The sequence below is a fragment of the Coloeus monedula genome, assembly GCF_965178545.1.
Source record: "Coloeus monedula genome assembly, chromosome: 4".
Lineage (NCBI taxonomy): Eukaryota > Metazoa > Chordata > Aves > Passeriformes > Corvidae > Coloeus > Coloeus monedula.
In genome coordinates this window covers 72,443,896-72,462,746 of record NC_138784.1, presented here as the reverse complement: position 1 = coordinate 72,462,746, position 18,851 = coordinate 72,443,896, and the positions used below count along the sequence as shown (strand labels likewise).

At 45.4% G+C, this 18,851-nt stretch overlaps 1 protein-coding gene across 1 annotated transcript in view; it reads right to left on the bottom strand.

The window, feature by feature from the left end:
- The window catches only part of ITIH5 (inter-alpha-trypsin inhibitor heavy chain 5), a gene marked incomplete at both ends in the record, with an annotated part of 41,236 nt that extends 24,301 nt beyond the window's left edge, over positions 1-16,935 (bottom strand). The window contains 6 exons of the mRNA XM_082279800.1: positions 380-549; positions 7,500-7,750; positions 8,276-8,383; positions 9,124-9,287; positions 13,288-13,332; positions 16,816-16,935. Of these exons, the coding sequence (XP_082135926.1) occupies positions 380-549; positions 7,500-7,750; positions 8,276-8,383; positions 9,124-9,287; positions 13,288-13,332; positions 16,816-16,935 (858 nt within the window). The remainder of the gene's footprint in view (positions 1-379; positions 550-7,499; positions 7,751-8,275; positions 8,384-9,123; positions 9,288-13,287; positions 13,333-16,815) is intronic.
- Positions 16,936-18,851: the final 1,916 nt, after the last annotated feature.

Here is an 18,851-nt window from a genome sequence, read left to right as displayed (position 1 = left end):
CCAGGCTGGATGAGCCAACTGGACCTCTCCATATCTCCTTCCATGACTGACATGGGGGTTTCCTTCCAAATGCAGCAAGGATATAACACGTGTGCCCACAAATCAGAACCACAACACGCACTTGAGGGACTGGCCTTGTATCCAGATATGTACAGCCAGTATATTGAGAAACTGAAAAGCAGACACAAAAAAGAAGCTCAATGAAGTTGAAGTCCATCTTGTGGCTGCCAATTGACTGGTTTTATTTTGGATAGTTCTTACAAGATGGAGGAGTAGCCTTCACTTTGAAAGCATTTTCTAGGAATTTGGAGCAAGCAAGACAATTGAACCACCTCAGGTACAGCTAATAAAACAGAAAAGATTATTATGTGTACCGTACCTGAACATCCCCAACACTCAGCTCCCTGTTGACATCATATCGAATTATGAAATCTCCCAAAATTCCATTTCGGGCAATCCTAGTTTGCTCAACAACACTGGGATTGAATGTAACCTTAGCTAAGGTTTTGGTGTGCCCAATGACAGTAGAGGGAGGAGGAGACACATCACCTGTTGAGATAAAACCACAGTATTACAGGTTTTTCCCATTGCCTTACAGATGTCAAAGCACAGCACAGGTGGTATTGCCATGGAGCCAGGTCAACCACCACAGGGACTTGCTGAGATTGAAGATTCAGCTCACCAGTGAGAAAAAGAGAACTTAATAAGCCCTCTCCTCTAATTTTAAACTGAAACCCGTCTTGCATTGCTATCAGGGACAAAAATGTTTACACAAAAGTCCTGTGTTCAGTTCTGTTCAGCCAAACACACCGCCTCAGATATGTACATGCTGTTAATTGCAGCCAGCTCTAGACAGCCAGGATGCAGATCCTACACCTGAGATCCTGCCAGTGGATGCAAGCATGATTCATTTGACCTGTTTAAACATTTCTTCCTGGATTAGATGAATCACACTGTAGATTCTTCCTCATTGACTATAAAGAATTCTTGAGGTGGCATGTTCAGACGTACTGCAGGCATGTGAGGTGGGATTGATCTGAGTGACTGATCCCTTGATCTGACAAATGTCTTATATATAATGTCTGCGGTTTGACAAGTCACCTTAGCTGCCTTTATGTTCAGCGAAAATTATCATTATAGTCACTGCAATTTCAGTCTAACTAATTCAGACAAACTCCAACACTGCCAGTGCAGTCACACAAACTGCATCCCTAAGACATAACTCATCCTAAACTCTGAAAATCCATCCTGAATCAATAAAGAGGGATGTGCCTGGCGGAGGGCACCTCAGAGAAAGACAATTACTTAGGTCTGAGTCACCCTGCAGGAAACTCTCCTTGTATTGTTATCTGTGCTCATTCTCTAAAACTTAAGAGATGTGGAAGCTCCCTGTTGCCTCCCTATGTAAAAAAAATCCCACCTTACCCTCTTTTGGTCTGCCAACTGTTCTTGCCCTTGGAACTCCATTGGGACCCTTACACGAGACTGAACAAAGGTCAGATTTGGCCCCTGAACTTCTCCAGATTTTGAGGGCTTTCCCCCTTTTCCTAACTCTTTGAAAACATGAAAATAGAGTCTCAACTGAAGTTGTTCATGGGTGCTTTAGCTCTCACAGTGACTATTCCAACACTCCTCTGAGGCACAGAAGTTCTATTAGGTCTGCTCTTGGTCTGATTAGAATTCGTAGGAATCAGCTGCTTAATTATACTGTAAGGGGAAATATCAAATCTTTGCCAAAAATGCCCAAAAAATCTGTGGTATGACAGGGAAATCAGGGTTGGGAGAGTTTCAGTTCCAGTTCAGGTATACACAATGCAAATACCTACATCTAAGCTTAATTTCTAGGCTCACACTATGCAAGTGGAGATCAGGTAAAGAGTGTCAGAGATTAGGGTATGGTACATCTGGCCAGACAGACATCTGCTTTAGGATAATTTTAATTAACAATTAATTAACAATACTGATCCAAATGACAAGGTGAAGGTGGTCTGGGAAAGCTCCACTCCAGGGGTTCCTATAGCTCTGTTTATGTAATCAGCAGTGGCACTTCCCCTTTTACAAAGGGAAAGGCAATGTGACATCTGTGTGCAGCAATGAGCACAACCTCACATCCAGACCCCACCGTGATTTACAAAACCAGAAATATGTGATTATGTCCATTTAACAAGTAGGAAAATGGAGGCACGGAGTGGTTACCTAATTTACCTGACTTCCTACAGGTCAAAGTTCATAGAAATGCCAGGACTGGGGTCCTTGTGTGTTTATAAAATGATTAGACAAATCTGTAACTCTTACTCTGAAGTGCTATGTACAATCTAGGCTCCTCTAGGCAAAAGAATGAGAGTAAGATTCATAAGTCAATAGCACTCTAGGATGTTACTCCCAGGATGATTTCGCTTTACTTTCACAGCTGTCCTATGATGGCATTTGAATAGACAAGGCACAAGACTGTTCTACTGAGATAGGGAGGGGTTTTATCATAGGCCCAATTTTTACACAAGTAAATTATAGTTAGAGCAGCTGGAATGTGAAACAAAGTCCTCAGCAAAAGCCTTGTCCAAGGAGACTGAGTGACAGACACCACTCAATTTCAGTAAAATCAAGAACTGACTCTGCACCACAGCTTCTCATGCTGTGCCAGCTCCAGTCCATTCATCCTGATGGAAACAAAAAGGGAGGTCCCAGCCAATACACTGAAATCACATAAGGACACTAGTGTTGGATCTTAGGGGGGGATTATAAAATTATAACCCAGAGCTCTGACATTTTTTCTAAAATCCGTGTACAGTTCAGATTCCTCCTGGCAAAGGTAAGTTATAAATCAACATCACTATAAGATTTTACCTCAGTCTTGATCTGTTTTTATTTTTATAGCTGCCCTTTGATCTGATGAATCAACAGATGCAATATGTTTTTAATACATAATGCATCAGATTTGCTTGCATTTGCCTTCTTGATTTTTCCATCTGTCTTCTATTGCTTCCAGAAATCCCATTTAACTACCAGTGTGTGGGAAACACCTTGAATACATAGAAATGGCTTTAAAGTTCATTTATATTTTCTGATCTGAGGGCTTCACGTTACTTCTCCTTAAATGCTGAAAGGAAAGCCTGCTGTGGGTTAGGCTCTCATCTCACACAGGGGTCAGTGAGAATCTGTCCCATGCTGGAAACAGAAGCTCCCTCCTTATTCCTCCTGCACGTCCATGTCTGTGGCCTTTAGGCAGCACTTCCATGTTTCTCTGCCATAAACACAGTGATGGGTGAGGACAAGATCCTGCACCACAACAGCATGAGCTCCAGTCTTAACATTTCCATGGACCACTGGAAATCAGCTGATTTAGGTAGCAACTCCATGCCTTATTTCCCCACCTGGTAAATGAGCATAATCACACGTCATCTGTTTTTTAAAGCAATGTGGAATCTAGGTGATGTGGATCACACTGCCTCCCTCTGTTGCTTCTCTAAACACTCTCCGGAGGTGATAAGTGTCATCCCTTGTAACACGAACAGTACTCTAGGGATCTCTGGAGAGGAAGTTTCCAAGGCTGCCTCACCTAGCCATTGTAAATAAGAATTGCTGAGGAATCTCTCCCACCCTCTTCATAGCCACTCATCTCCATCTCTGGGACAGAAGTTAAAAACCAAAAAATGGTCTGAGAGAAAAGGTCCAAAAACCCGTCTTCTTTTTTCTAGAATAACAAAAATCAGATCTGGAAGGTAACTTATCTAATTCATCCCATGTTCCCAGACCAAATCCCTTCCTACTTAGATTTTGATACAATCAGGAAACACTCCAGACCTCCAGGAATGGAAACTCAGTGCCTGCACTTGCCAGTCCTTTCCAGAGCTTCACTTTTTTCACTGTTAGATGTTTTCAATGTCTAATTTACATTTTAACTTGTGGATTATAAACCCATGGCTTCTTGTTCTTTCAGCTATTGACACAGAAAGCACAGGATCCTTTCCCTCCTTGCAGCAGCCTTTTATATTCTTAAACACAGTTCTTATGCCTTCCCCCAGGTTTCTTTTTTAAGCAGCATTTGATATCTGGATCACAATTATTCTCCTCTGTTTATTGGCCTTGTTCTTTTTAAACAAGTGACAGAGAAAGAAAAATCTATGAGATGTTTCAGAGTCCAGAGCATGGATGAGCTCCAAATGCTTGGGCTGGTTTGTGCTCACACTGAGAGAGTTAGTAGAGCCTTCAGACAATCTTTCCACTAAATTCAGCTGAAGAAGTAAACAGAACAGGAAAAAGCATTTTCCATACGAAATTATCATCCTCACAGAGGAACGGTTTAACCTAAATTATTTTGGAGTCTGGCAGAGTCAGAATTAGAGCTCAAATGCAGAGTTCATCCACCACTAACATGTGGAAACTTCCAGACAGCTGTTATAAGAAATAAAAAGCTTTCCGAGACCTTTGACTTCAGAACGAAACCGTCATCCTCAAGCAGCCTAGTGCCTCCTGCTCAAGCCCATGGCTAGTTCTCACACAGCTACACTGGAGGAACAGGATGAGGACAGCATCCAGGACATCGTTCAGAAAGTGGCTCTGTTCTGAGGTCACCAGAGGATGTCAGGATCATTGGCCTCAGTGTCTCCTGTTTTGGGGTTTGCATGTGACAGAGGACAGCGCCTGCACATGCCAAAAGATTGTTTTCCAAAACTTACTTGCCTAATACCTTCCTTTGGGAAAAATACAACTCCCAGATGGAGCCATGTGCACAGGAGTTGCTGTCAAAGGAAATATCCTGGAAAGACCTGTCATCACATTGTCTCTGCTCCATACTCAGAGAGGATGCATGCAGAACTCTCTAAGAGCCAGAAGAACGTATCCACAAGACCCTGGAAGAGACACTGGGATGCTGGTGGCTCAAACGTTCAGGGGAAGCTGCCGAGGTGCAAAGCACCCACCTAGGGGTGAGCACAGCCCAGCTCAGGCTGCAGCTGGTGTTGGACCAGATAAGGAAAGAGGCAAACCCTGGGAGGAGGGAACTTGGTCTCTTTGTCCTTATCAAGTGAACTCAGCTGTGATAATTCCCCTGCCTGGGCAGTGCCAGGACAGCCACACAGAACCTGAAGGTGTTCACTCTGCTAATGGGCCATAATAGGCCGTAATTGACTCAACAACGCTAATTTAATAGGCAGCTGTATCTTCTTAGAAGTTGTCAAAGACTCCCAAAGTGTCCCATGACCCACAACATTCCAACAACCATTTCAAACTCCTTGCCACGGGGGAGGTACCTGGGCATTTCCACCTGAACCTGAGTGAATATAAACCCAATAGATTGTGCATTCTGCGGGTTTGTCTACGTCTTCTCTCACCATTTGATGGATCTGGCCTGTGACCATCAGACACTGAAATTACAACAACCAAGTCTTGTCACAAGTCTTTCAGGTGGTGAGATTTTTCTACTCTTATACATTCTCTTAAGTGATATTTTTATGGTTTTATCTTGTCACATTACTAGAGATAATAAGAACCAAAACATATCTGTTTTCCTGTGCAATCAAGTTGTTCTAAAATAAACCCTACATGTGTATTTACAAACACTGATCATTCATTGTCATTTCACTCTAATCTGCCCCAAGGGATCTATTAACAAGAACCTGGGTTGCCCTTGTTTGCTGAGGCTTGATGGCACAATGTTTTTCATTCCATACTCTCAAGCAATTTATTAATACTTATAAAAATCTCATATTTTATCATTAACTGTGAGACACTATAGACATCTTCTTAAACACAGGAAATGGAGGAAAAGGATTTTCATGACATATTCAAACTCAAACTGGTCAGGCAGTACTATTTTCCAATGTTCAGGCCTCTGTTTCGAATGTCATAATTTTTTAAGTCACAACCCCTAAATTGGATACCACAGGTAACACAGTATTGCAGCACCTGGTCTGGTATGCTTCTCTTCCATGCTCTCCCAGCCAAATGGTACTGAAGAATTTTAAGCCATGAGAATCTAAGAGAGACACTTTTTCCTGGTTTACTCCCAGTTTACAGACTGTCTGCCAAGCAGCCCCTCTTTAAATGTGAGATTCACAATTCACCTGTCTCACTTAAAAACCCACAGCCTCTCCTGGAGGTCTCACTGGATGTGCAGATCCCACACTCTTGGGTCTTCGGGTGTCATGAGCAGGAAGGCTTCTCAGGGAGGAGCTAATGGCTCTGATGGTTTGTTTTTGGATACAGCTTGAGAGATGACAGCTGGAATATAGCGGACAACCACATGGGATGATTCCAGACAGAAAAGGTCTGTGACTGAATTCTGAACACAGATAAAGCACAGGGAATCTGAGCTTCAGTTGCATTACCCATCCTGCAATGGGACCCCTATTTTATATACATTTTACTGGCTAGGGAGGATTATGGAATCCTACAGCCCAGGCCCATTTTTATATGAACTCTTTGAAATCTGAAGCATGATGCCAAGAACGTCAGTGCTCCCAGATTGCCATTTGGATAGTGAGTTTCATGAGTTTTCCCTGTATGTCATTTACATGTAGGAATTTCCATACTGCCCTGGACCAACAGTGTGTCTGCTCTGCTTAGTCTGTCTCTAGCCTTGATCAATGCCAGAAGTCTTGCAGGAAACCATAGGCCAACAATGCACTGTGATACTCCCTGATAGGTAAAAAAGTCTTCCTGCCTCTCCTGATGAGGAGCAGAGCACATTTATCTCACGGCACGTGGATGTACGACACAGAGGCTAATGAGGCTTGACCTGAAGATAGTCCAAGTCACTGAGAGCCTTGATCTCACTGTGATTTGGATGAAATCAGTAGGATCCCACTGAGCAATCAGTTTAACTCCAGTTCATGTGCTTTAGGATCTTTCTGTGGCAGACATGAACAGCTCCACTGATTTTGCCGGCACTGTATTGCTTGGAGTGACTGAGGGTCAAGTCCCAAAGGACTCTACGTCCTCCTTCCATCCTTCTTTTTTGGAGTTTTTTGACAACATGTTGCAATCACAGTGTCCCGAGCCCCTTACTGTTGGTTTACACCAGAAAAAATTACCTTTACACTGTCTGAACAGCAAGCGAGGACAGTTGGAGGTAAGAGCAGATGCTCAGACAGCACTTAGTACTTTGGCAAAACATGGATTTTCCTCTTGGAATTTCCCATGTTCTGAAGTGCAGGATTTCCTATCTGCCTTGGCATGGATGGATGGAAAAAACAATTCACTTAAAATAAACAGTTCCCAGGAGATGTGGAAGCCAGGGAAGAGCCTGCTCCAGAGCTGAGCACAAGGCCTGAAGGCCCAGTTCAAAGCTCTTAAAGACAATAGCAAAAAAGAAAGGCCTGTTACTGAGATGAATGGGATCAGCCCTGTATTCATGAACCTTCAAAGTGCTCACAGGCTCGTGCACAGATACCACACAGACACAGTCATCCAGAGAAAACAGATCCAACACTGCCAGGCCACTTCTTGAGGAGTGATCAAGGCCCCACAAGAGAACCACAAGTCATAAAATCTCTCCTTACCTTCAGCTTTCCCATTGCCCTTCTGCTTGCTGTTTCGAAGGGGAGGCACCTCCAGGGACACTATTCCTGAGTTCTCCAGGATGTTCACCTCCACTCGTAGCCTCCCCACCAGCTGCTGGGGCCGGATGCTGACGGTGTATTCGTACTTCCCCAGTCGCCTTTGCAGAAGTTCTTCATAGTGCAGCATGAACCTGGCCTGCATCTTGCGAGGAATGAAGACAGAGGCCTTGAATGTCTCATAGCCATTCTCCCTGGAAGGGAAATCCAAAGATGCTTTCACACTCCATACACGTCACACATCACCTCCTTCACCTCCCACTGATGGTTTTGCCTACCCTGTTCCCTATAAATAATCAAGTGAACCTTCCCATCAATTCTTGTTGAACTCCTGTTGCATTTACCATTGAACTTTGTTGATTTACTACTTTATATAAATAAAGTATATTGTTGCTCCCCTCTTGAGTGAAGTGGATGACTCTGTCCATGACAGGATCTTAAATTTCCTTTCTATTATTCAGGAAGTAACAAGAATTCTTTCCCCTAGTAGTATATCCTGGAGCATCTTGGAATTTAAGAAGTTGTGTGGCAGGGTTAGAAAAGGCCACACGCAATTTTACGTGGCTTGAAGTATAGGAATGGCACCAGACAGTGCAGATAACACTCAGTTTAGCTGCTCCTGCCTGTAAATCCATGGATGGGCATGCCAAGGCAGCCAAGATAAAGGTGGAAGGAAAGTGTATCCCTTCCCAGAACACAGCCAAATGCACAACACTCACCTTCCCTCTGTGGGGCTCGGGGGTTTCTTGTGCCTTTCTTTGGCATCACTGCTATTTTTCTTTTCTTTCCCCGTGACCTCTCCATAGTAAGTCTTGTTGCCAATGCTCCTGGAGAGATCAGAGATGTCAGCATGGTCACTCTGCACCCAAGTACAGTGACAGATGTACATTTGCTGCAGGTGAGTTCACAGACAGTGATGTGAGAAGAATCTCAGAGTGCTGCTGGTGTCACTCTCCTGAGTCCACCCAAGTGTCTGGGACAGAAGCCAACTCAGAAGTTCCCTGGCTGGACATACCAGCCCAGTACAAAGGCAAAAGTCTGTTATTCCTCCAATTCACTCTAAATAGAAGTATTTCTTAAAGACTGGGCCCCCTATCCCCTTTGGTCAAGTCTGAAGCTGTGGCCCCAATATCTGCCTGTAGAGAGGATCTGAGCATGATCAAACCAAATATGTTTCAGACCAAAAGTTTATTAGTCATTTCACTATGAGGTTTCTCTCTATTTGGTTTACCATTCACACCTCCAGCAGCCACTGAACCTATCTGCTGGTTGGAGTTGACTTCTGTTCCATTGGCAACGTGGAGAACATGGAAGAACAAGAAGATTCTTAGGCACTACAGTCAGTCAGGCGAGATAAATACATGTGCCAGTTTTGCTGAAACTTTCTCTGGAAAGGTTTTTGAGGTCTTGAAGAGAGTTTTCTCATTCAAATCAGAGAAAGGAGGACAAGGAAGTGGTTAAAATACACTCAGATGGAAAACAGAATAGTTTCCCTCCCTGTTTACATTGAGGATTTGAGTTTAGTATCCTGGCATCCACAGACTTGCTCTGTGCATTACTTACTTACATGGTAAAGTTGGAGATGAAAGCTGCAGCTGGGATCTGCATCTCAAACACCGCTTCCCGTGCCTCAGAGCCGCTGTTCACCATGGTGCAGGACACGGTGGTGAAAGCGTAGCGGGAAATGATCGTGGATCTCACGTGGAACTCAGACATCCGAGGCCTGGTTTCCTGTAGGAATCAAAAGGTCACCTCTAAACAGACAGCTGGGTAACTCAGCCCTTCAGCGTTTCAATGGATTTAATATTTAATATGTATTAGCAAACTCCCACCTGATGAGTATTAGACCTCCTGACAACAACAGGCAAGTGGGCTTGTCCTCAAAATTAGAGGTGAGCTGTGAACAGTAAATCAGGAATGTGGTACTGCCTTTGCTCATGCACAGAGGCCACAGACATTCACCAGAGCTTGGGAAGGGTCTGAGAGCTCTGCTTATGCCAACGTTTAAGTTGTGAAACACCCTGACAAAATCCATCTGTGTCCTAAACTGAAGCCTTCAACTCTGACTGTGTGAGAGGATCAGGATTATTCCCTTGTGGCCTGGGAAGAGAAGCCCAAAATATGTCCCCATGGGGTCCAGAATTGTGTCACAGACCCTGCCCTGTGCACTGTGCACAAGAGCAGATGGAAAACTTCTTGAAAGACTGACATCACCATGTATGAAGCAGCACCTTCAAATTCATCCAGTCAGATCCATAAGTTATGTAAACAGAGAAACTGCTGTCAATGGAGTCAACTGACTCCTCCTCTGCTGAGAATCCATCCTGGAAGTCTGCACCAATGGATGAAGAGACTTAATAAAAAACACTGACACTGTGACATCTCAAGCAAAATATTTTAAGCTTTTTAGCCCAAACTGGACTCCTTCCAGCAGAGAAGCAGCAGAGACAGCAGTGAATGACACATGATGTAGCAATGGAAGCTGAAAGCCAATTTCTTCTTCTTGGGAATGTGTTTTCGTGCACAAGTCCTGAGCTGGAGCATTTCTCCAGACTAATGTGTTTTCTGACAGCAACATCTCCATGGAGCTCAAATGTTTTCTTCCTGGAATATGTCAGTGTACTTAACTGTAAGCAGCCCTTGAACAAAAAATCTGTACATCGACTTACACAATCAAAGACCAAACCTTCAAAACCAGAAGGGAGATAAAGGGTAAAATACACTGTAAATACAGAGCAATCTCACTGAGCCAAATACAATGAGGCTCTTCCTATTGAGGTTGATAAAAACTCACAGTCACGTAAGAGTTGTGAGGACAAGAAAAGGCTCTTCAGCTTCATGTCCAGGCTTTCTTTCAGAACAAAAATAATTTTGGCAAATGGCTTAAGAAAGGGAGCAAGTGTTTGTCTCAGTATGAAGCAAGAATATTTCTGCAGTAGCTGATGGCATCAGAAGTAACTGAGCATCCAACTAACCAAGCTGCTGGGTTAGTGAATTCCAGGCAAGTGGAAGAATGAAGATCCACTGGAAACACAGATTTACTAAGAGACTTGGCATAAAGCCCTGCCTGCCTACACTTTCAAGGCTTGGAAAGACTGATAATGTGTCTCAGATTAACCTAATCATGATAGATATCTATTTATGTGCCCTGTGTCCAGGACGCTGCTCAGCTCACATGGAGCACAATGGCAAGAGATTAGAACTTCCAGGGTAGGATTCACCTCATTGATTTTAGGCAGATCAGTGCAATGGATCTGTGGATCTAGACTAGAACACCCCTGTACAGATCTAATGCCCTGCCCTTAGACCACTGCTTAATTAACTGCTTTTAATTAGAACTAGATCCGGCTGTTCTGATACATAGGCATGGCTTTCCAGTCTCATTATCCTGAAGGTGGAAAGGATGGGTAGTTTTGATTGAAAGTAGGGTTGTAGGAATGTTTTCAGTTATAATGAGCTGATGGTTCATTCAGTCTTCCATGCCACTAATTGCCTGTGGCATAGCAAGGCACACAGATTATTTAATAACAGAAGTTACAGAAAGAATCAGAAACTACAGCAAATTCTCTGGCTTCAGACCTTCTGCATTCACCCCATGTGCTGCAGTTCATCATAAACTGTGGGTTCATGTGCAGCTGAGAGATCTTCAGCAAAAGAAGATCAAGCCCTTTGCCTTTTACTTTAGATACAAGTGGCTCTGCAGTGACCTGTCTGACACTGTGAATGCACTGATGGATTCACAGGAGCTCAGAAAGTCTTACGAATGTGACAGAGAACACAAACTTGCCCTTGTTATGACAACAACGTGAGAATGGGGGTGTTGGGTGAGAAAAAAGCAGTTCTAACCCTGGTAGGTGCCCTGTAGCCTGTCCCTGTCAGAGACCAACAGCACATGCTTAGAGAAGAGTGTCAAATCAGTCCAACCCAGAAATATTCTCTCAGTTTTCAGTAATTTGTGGCTGAAGGAAATCCCAAGTCAAGGGTGTATTTTGGTGGTATATTTGTATTCTGTGGATTTTTCTTCTATTATTTTACACAGCTGCTTTTTGAATCCATGTAAATTTTAGCATCTGCAACATCTTGTAGCAAAGAGTTCCACAGCTTAATGATATTTTATATGAAAAAACACATCACTTAGGGTGTTTTTTGCTAAATCCACTCTTTGCTGGCTTCAGCTGACCGCTGTTACAGAATCACAGAATGGTTTGGGTTGGAAGGGACCTTAAAGATCATCCAGTTCCAACCCCCCAACATGGGCAGGGACACCTTCCACTAGACCAGGTTGCTCCAAGGCCTGTCCAACCTGGCCTTGGACACTTCCAGGGATGGGGCAAATATCTCGATCCCACTGAGCAAGCTCCAGTTCTGATATCATTAAAATCTGCGGAATGGCAAAAAAACACAACAAAAAAAGACATTCAACACCCCTCTGTCTTCCTGGTGGATGTGAGTTTGTGTTGGAGAAATCAAACACTGAATAAGGGCATCACATACAGCTGAGGATGAATGAATTGGTTCATCTTCCTAACCCTGGAAGGGATCTGCTATTCCCTGTATATAGAAGATATAAATGGTGTGGGCACAGGCTGTTTTTCCAAACAGGTTGCTCAGTCAGGCTGGGTGGGCAGCCTGAGTTCCAGCCTGTGATTCCTGTGCTGCATTCCCTGGAGCTCTTGCACAATCCATCAGTGCCTGGTGCTCTGACTTACAGCTGCACAAACGCCTGTTAGTTTTCTGCACTTTTTATTAAGGCCTTCAGAAGATGAGAGGCAACTCAAAGGAAAAAAAAAAGCAAAACAAACCATTTGTTTAATGTTATTATCACTGTGATTTATCATCCCTATTAAAAATTAAGTGAGGGAATGCCAAGGCAGCAGATTAGCACACTGCTATGAGGCAGGTTGGCTGGATGCTTTGTGGAGGTGTCCTGGTTATGATGATAAACTGGCAGCTGGAATTTTCTTGCCAAACAAATTATTTTATGCTTGTTTACATGAAATATTTGGAAAGACAGAAAAAGAGCTGAATATAAATGAAATCCATTCCGTATTTTTGCCTTTATCAGTTGCTTTCATCAAAACAAATTGACTGTCTCTCACATTAGAAGTAATAAACTGGTAATAAGCCTGAGAGTTTCTCTCTAGGCTGCTGATTCCAATCTGTCAAAGACGAAGGAACCAGAAACTGTTAAGGTGATGGCTGCTCAGTGTGTGAAATGAGTTCCACCAGTTCTCTACTGGGAAGTCCCCAGAAAAGCCAGGAAAAATAACTGGCCATGAACAGCAATTCCACTGGCTGCCTCTCTACATCTAAATCTTGGATTTCCGTGCTGAAAGAAGGATATTGGCTTCCTTGTTTTTTTCTTTTCTTCAGTAGATTTTGTCAGAACAACAGATCTTCAAATTTCAAAGCAAAATCACCCTTTCTCTTCAAATTCAATGAGATTTCATCAGGCTAATGTTCACTGAGTGGTTAAGGTTTGCAACACGAAGAGTTCCTGTTCCAAATCTGGGCTTGAGAAGACGGGTTGGGAAGTATTAGAAGAACCTGCACCTGTTGCATTGATCAAAATGAAGATTTGTTGATGTTGTTGTTACCCAGAATCTCATTTTACCATCACATAGTTAGTTCATTGCTGGGCACAGGGATTCACACACACACACACACACACACACATCCAGGGAAAGTGCAGTTCCTGTGAGGTAAAATAAAGGCAGGGTGTGATACATACCAGCCTCTGCAGGAATTTGGCCTGTCTTGGGACACGGCGAGCAACCTGCAAAGAGTTAAGGGAGTTAGTGGAGCCTACTCATCTTACAGCAGGCATGTCACTTGTTTAATCCCAGACACAGGGCTCTGTGACTGATCACCCGTGGCCAGGTTCAAATGCTCCTCTGGTTAAAATAGACCCGAGTCTCTTCTACATTAACAGACCCACTGATCAAAGCTCAGCACTGCAGTGTGGCTGTCTCAGGCAAGGAGGTGCTGGGTGTATTGCAAATGGTGCTTGGCAAGGGACCCTCTATATGATGGCAGGAAGCTCAGCCTTTAGCCCTGGCCCTGGATGCTAAAATCATCCCTGGAAATACTGAAGGCCAGGCTGGATGGGGTTTGGAGCAACCTGGACTAGTGGAAGATGTCCCTGCCCATGGCAAGGGTTCAGAACTGGATGATCTTTAAGGTTCCCTCCAAATCAAATCATTCTATGCTTCTATAATTAATTTAAATTAAAGTTACAGCTTCAGCTGGATAAATATTAGCTCAAGAACAGATCTGTTGCCTAAATACTCTCCACAGGTACTGTGTATTTATTGTTCAGTGACAGAAAAGCACTAGTCATGTGCAAAGAGGGAATAAAAATATTTAAGTTCAGCCACAGACCTTATTATGAAGCAAAGTGCTTCACCTATAACAGTGCAATCACTCATTGTATCACCCTTCTCATCAGCTCCTCTGACTTCTTCTCACATGGTGTGAGACTCAGCTCAACAACTTCTCCAAATCAAGTCCCTCCCCAAAGCAAGCCTTTTGTCAGTGAGGGAAGCCAAATGCCATCTTAAAATGTCAGTGGAACCCCAGAGAGCAGAAGAATGCAACAATATTTTTTTACCTGAATTGCCCTTTCTGTTGATTTTCACTGAAATAGCAGCAGCCCTTGCCAAAGAGATGATTTTATGTCTGTTTATATAATGCATTGAAAAACTCAGGAATGCTCAATGGGGAAATTAAAGTTTCATCCATGAGAATCTTTACTATTTCCTTCTGCATTATTTTAGCCAGCATCTCATAAAATTAGAACCAAGGGAAAACAGGTCCCTTAGGAAATTCTCAATGGAGAGGAGAGGAGAGGAGAGGAGAGGAGAGGAGAGGAGAGGAGAGGAGAGGAGAGGAGAGGAGAGGAGAGGAGAGGAGAGGAGAGGAGAGGAGAGGAGAGGAGAGGAGAGGAGAGGAGAGGAGAGGAGAGGAGAGGAGAGGAGAGGAGAGGAGAGGAGAGGAGAGGAGAGGAGAGGAGAGGAGAGGAGAGGAGAGGAGAGGAGAGGAGAGGAGAGGAGAGGAGAGGAGAGGAATTGTTTGCATCTTAAGTTTTGGAAGAAACTTTCTGTCTGGGTCTGTTATCTCAGACAAATAAAGCCCCTCAGGAGCCTGCTGTGAGGGGCTCCAGAGTCTGCATCACTGCAGGGTCTTCAGGACAAGACAGATAAATGTCTGTGAAGTTGGTCCTGCTTGGAGCAGAGGCAGGGATGAGAGATCAATACCCCCCAGTATTTTTGTACTGAAGGTTTGCCTTTTGGAACAAATCCACCTGTTGTTCTGTATGGAATGGTCACAGAGGTTTTTAAAGACGGATCAGTGAAACTGGAAACTTGGTTCCTGGCTTTATCTTTCCCCACCACAAACCCATTTTGTTTGCTTGCTTAATTGCATAAGAAGGCTCTGTGTGACTTGGCTCCCTCAAGAACCATCTTCTAAAGTCTTGGGGATACCCAGTGTACATCAGTGAGGAGCTAAGAATCAGCAGATAGCAGTATCCTGTTTTCTAGGACTACTGCCAAAGCACTGCTGCAGGGTTTGTGATCAGTCCCTTGGACTGTTCTAATCAGGCAGCTTCATTGGCATCATCTAACGGAACCATTTCCAAATTACCATCAACCTTTAGCTTTAAAGCCTTCCAACACACTCATTAAAGCCAGATAATTGCTAGTCGTGACCCCATAACTTATTGCCATCTGTTAGTCCTAGCATGGTGTGTGGGATATAAGCTGTGCTGTGGATTTGTTTCTAATGCAGTGTCTCGATGCAGGGGAGCACCTGCCTGTTCTCAGCCTGGCTCAGGTGTTCAGTGAGGACAGACAGATGTCCTCTTCTAGAGCTGGCTGTCCCAGGGCACCAGGTCACCACACCTATTTACACATCATTGCTTTTCTGGTGGAAGCAACTGCTGCCACTCACCTGCCAGCAACACAGCTCCTGTGAAAACACCCTCATTTGCCTCAAGCGACATCAGCCAGGTTATTTCAGCACTGTGACCCAGCTCTCTGAGCTTTGCAACTGATTTTCCCCCTAAAGCAGGTGAGTGATCCCAGATACCACTGGCAGTGGTGGAGATATTCTCTCCCACTTAGACAGGTGGGTTTGTACAACAGTGTTGGGTTTTGGCTGAAGTCCACAGAAAGGAATATGCATTCATGGTAATCAGGATTGACAACAAAGTTGTTTCCTCAGAGGGGAAAGATATGGATGCCTCTGGAGAGATTCTTCCTATTCTAGGTGCAATGGGTACAGATACACATGAAGTGTCTCATTCTTCCCACCCTACTGCATGGCAGAAGATGACAAATACAGTCAAATACTGACATTTTAGACACAGTGGATTATCCCACCTGACCTCCAGCAAGACACAGATATTCCATAGTTCCTGTGCTGTATCTGTCAGGCCCACATGGGTGTCTCAGATACTATAGAGCCTCTCAGATCTGATGAAATTTGGATAAATGACTGATGGCCTAAGTGACCCAAAGTCACATATGGTATCTGTTATGGACCTGACAGATGTGAGCACAGACCTGAAGCTCAGGCTTTTATAGAATCAGAGTGGTTTGGATTGGAAGGAACCTTAAAGATCATCTAGTTCCAACCCCTCTGCCATGGGCAGGGACACTTCCCACTTTAAATGGATCACAGCCTCCCAAGCCACCAGCGAAACTCTTGCAAAAAGTTCATTGCTCTTTCAAACCCATTTCCTCAGAAAATCTAAGCCACACAATAACACAACATAACAGCCCCCACTTGTAGAACATATTTTTTCTTTCACTGTCAAGAAGCGCTTTAGAAGCTGAAATTCGTGTGGTTAGTTTCATCCAGCACGAGTTAAAAAATCAAGTACAGTAAGACCATAGGCAGAAAAAACTTTCCCCGGAGCTTGAAATACTCGGAATTACTCAGACTGGAGTGTGGCCAGGGCACTGCGTTAACTCCCTTGTCCCTGTGAAATGCCTCGTTAGCACAGCCGTGGGGATGGATGTCAGACCGAACCCGTCCCGGGGCAGCAGCACCACCACGGGAGGGTCATCTCCTGGCTTAGCACCTCCAGCACAACTCCGTGCTGGTCGTAGCACCTCCCACGGAGCTGAGCTGCAGGGACAGGTGGAATAAATGCATTTTTATCAGACTGCCCCTCATGTCAACACTGCTGGTGGAGAGGGGATAAGCCAGCCGCGTCCACCTGCTGCTCCCGGACAACCACCGCCTTGAAACCTACCTGCTCCACGATGCTGTAGTCCGCCAGCAGCTGCTCCTCCAGGTACCTGGCCATCAGCTCCGAGTCGGGCTGTCCCGCCGAGGGGGAGAAGCCCCAGCAGAGGCACAGCCAGAGGATCATGGTGGAGGGGAGCGCCGGGGCTCCTGCCCCGCGGTGAGAGCAGAGCCCCGCTGCCGCCTGCGCTGCCGGCCCGGCTGCGGGAGCCTGACAGGAGACACAGCGACCCACCCTCTCCTCCTCCTCCTCCTTCCCAGCTCGGGACCGGCCCCTTTTCCACGCAGGGCGGCCTCCCGTGCTGCAGGGAATCCTTGCAGGGTTCGCATCCTTCAGCAGGAGCCGCCGCCGTGCCCCTCTGGACTCCGCGCTCCTCATCAGCCCCCTCTTGTCTCCCGCAGGAGAGGGGCGATGCTGGGGGACCCCGAGGTGCTGCCACTTGTCGTTTCGGCACCTACAGCCCCTCTCAGCGAGGGGATTGCTGAGGGGACATTTCCTACGCCTGGCTGGGTGCTGAGGAAGGGCCAGGATGGTATCCAGTGTCTCCTTCCCACGCCCTTACGGAGCCCAGGAGGTGCTTCAAGGTTGGGGCTTTCCCAAGGGGTGGTAAAACCCTCTGGTTCCACCCTCTGTGAAGGGAAAGCTTCTCTTACTCTCCATCTGGAGAGCCCTGGCTGGTTTAGGAAAGGTGCCCCCAGGGCAGGGCAGGGCTCCCTCCTCACCCTCACCTTGGCAGCTGCCCCGACCGAAAAGGTGGCCAAGACACGTAATTCCACCCCTCTCCTGCCATCCAGAGTGTGTTTCTCAGCTGGACAAAGCTGGGGTGACCTCCTGCTCTTTCCTCCATTTCCCAGAGGCAGAGGTCTCTCCTGCCAGACCAGCCCCGGGCAAAGGTGGACGCTCGTGGGACAGGCTGGATTCCTCCTGGCAGCTGCCAGGAATGTTCCTGGGGGCATGGCACTGCCAGCTGGCACCGACCCAGCAGGTCTCACCCCCAGGCATTCGGGAACTGTATCTGCAGCGCTCACCTCACCCCAAATCAGGCGTATTTGCTACTTTGTTTTTCTATGCCAGCAGTAACTTCTCAAATCTAGCAGACCCAAACTTCCTCTTTTTTGTTTGTTTTGGTTTTTTGGTTGGGTTTTGGGTGGTTTTCTTTTTTGTTGGTTTTTTTATGTTGTTGTTTTTGTGGGTTTTTTGGGGGGGAGTGTTTTGTTTTGTTTTGGCAGATGATCTCTGCTGCACGCACAAACCTGACATGATTCAAACCACTGTATTTTCTTTTTCCTTTCCAGCTCTGGGTCACCAGGGATTGGAGCTGTTGTGGTTCATCTCCCCTCCATGGCAGTAACAGTCCAGTGAGTGGCTCAATGCCTCTCACTGGCATTGCTGAAGCTTTGTGTCCTCCAAATCTCACATGTGTTTTTGAGATGCTCCCCTTTCAGAAGGGAAGAGGGCAGCTGGAGATGGAGCAAAGAGAAGGTCATGGTCAGCACCTTTGGAGCTCCTTGTTAGCAAACTGATGGCTCAAATTTAGGCTGAGGTGACACCATGTTCACACACGAGCCCCTGCTGACATTGCCAGCAGGAGGGAAGGAATCAAAAACCTGTCCAGTCCTTTTCCTGCTGGGACCACTGGCAGGTACAAAGGCCACTGTAGTGGCCACATCCTCAGTGGGAGCTGCAGAACTGGGCAGCACCACAGGGAATGATGAAAGACTGATGTGGATGGAGAAGAGAAGATGCTGGCAGAAGGCTGGAGGGAGGTTGGTACAAGAGGCTTCAGGCCCCCAGAGACACTTCAAATGGTTCCTCTACTGATTTGACCCCTGCCAGAAGACAGTTGAGGCATTTTCTTCAGCTCCTCACCATTTCAAAGTGCAGTGGAAGAGGTCTCAACCATCCATTTGGGAATCAGTGAAGACTTAAAGCTGTGGTTCAGGCTGAGGTCTGGTTTAAGGACACACCAAAAAAAAATTGGTTTTAAGTATTTTTAATCTGTTTCCAGTTAGTTTCAGTTCCTGCATGTCTCACCCAGCTCA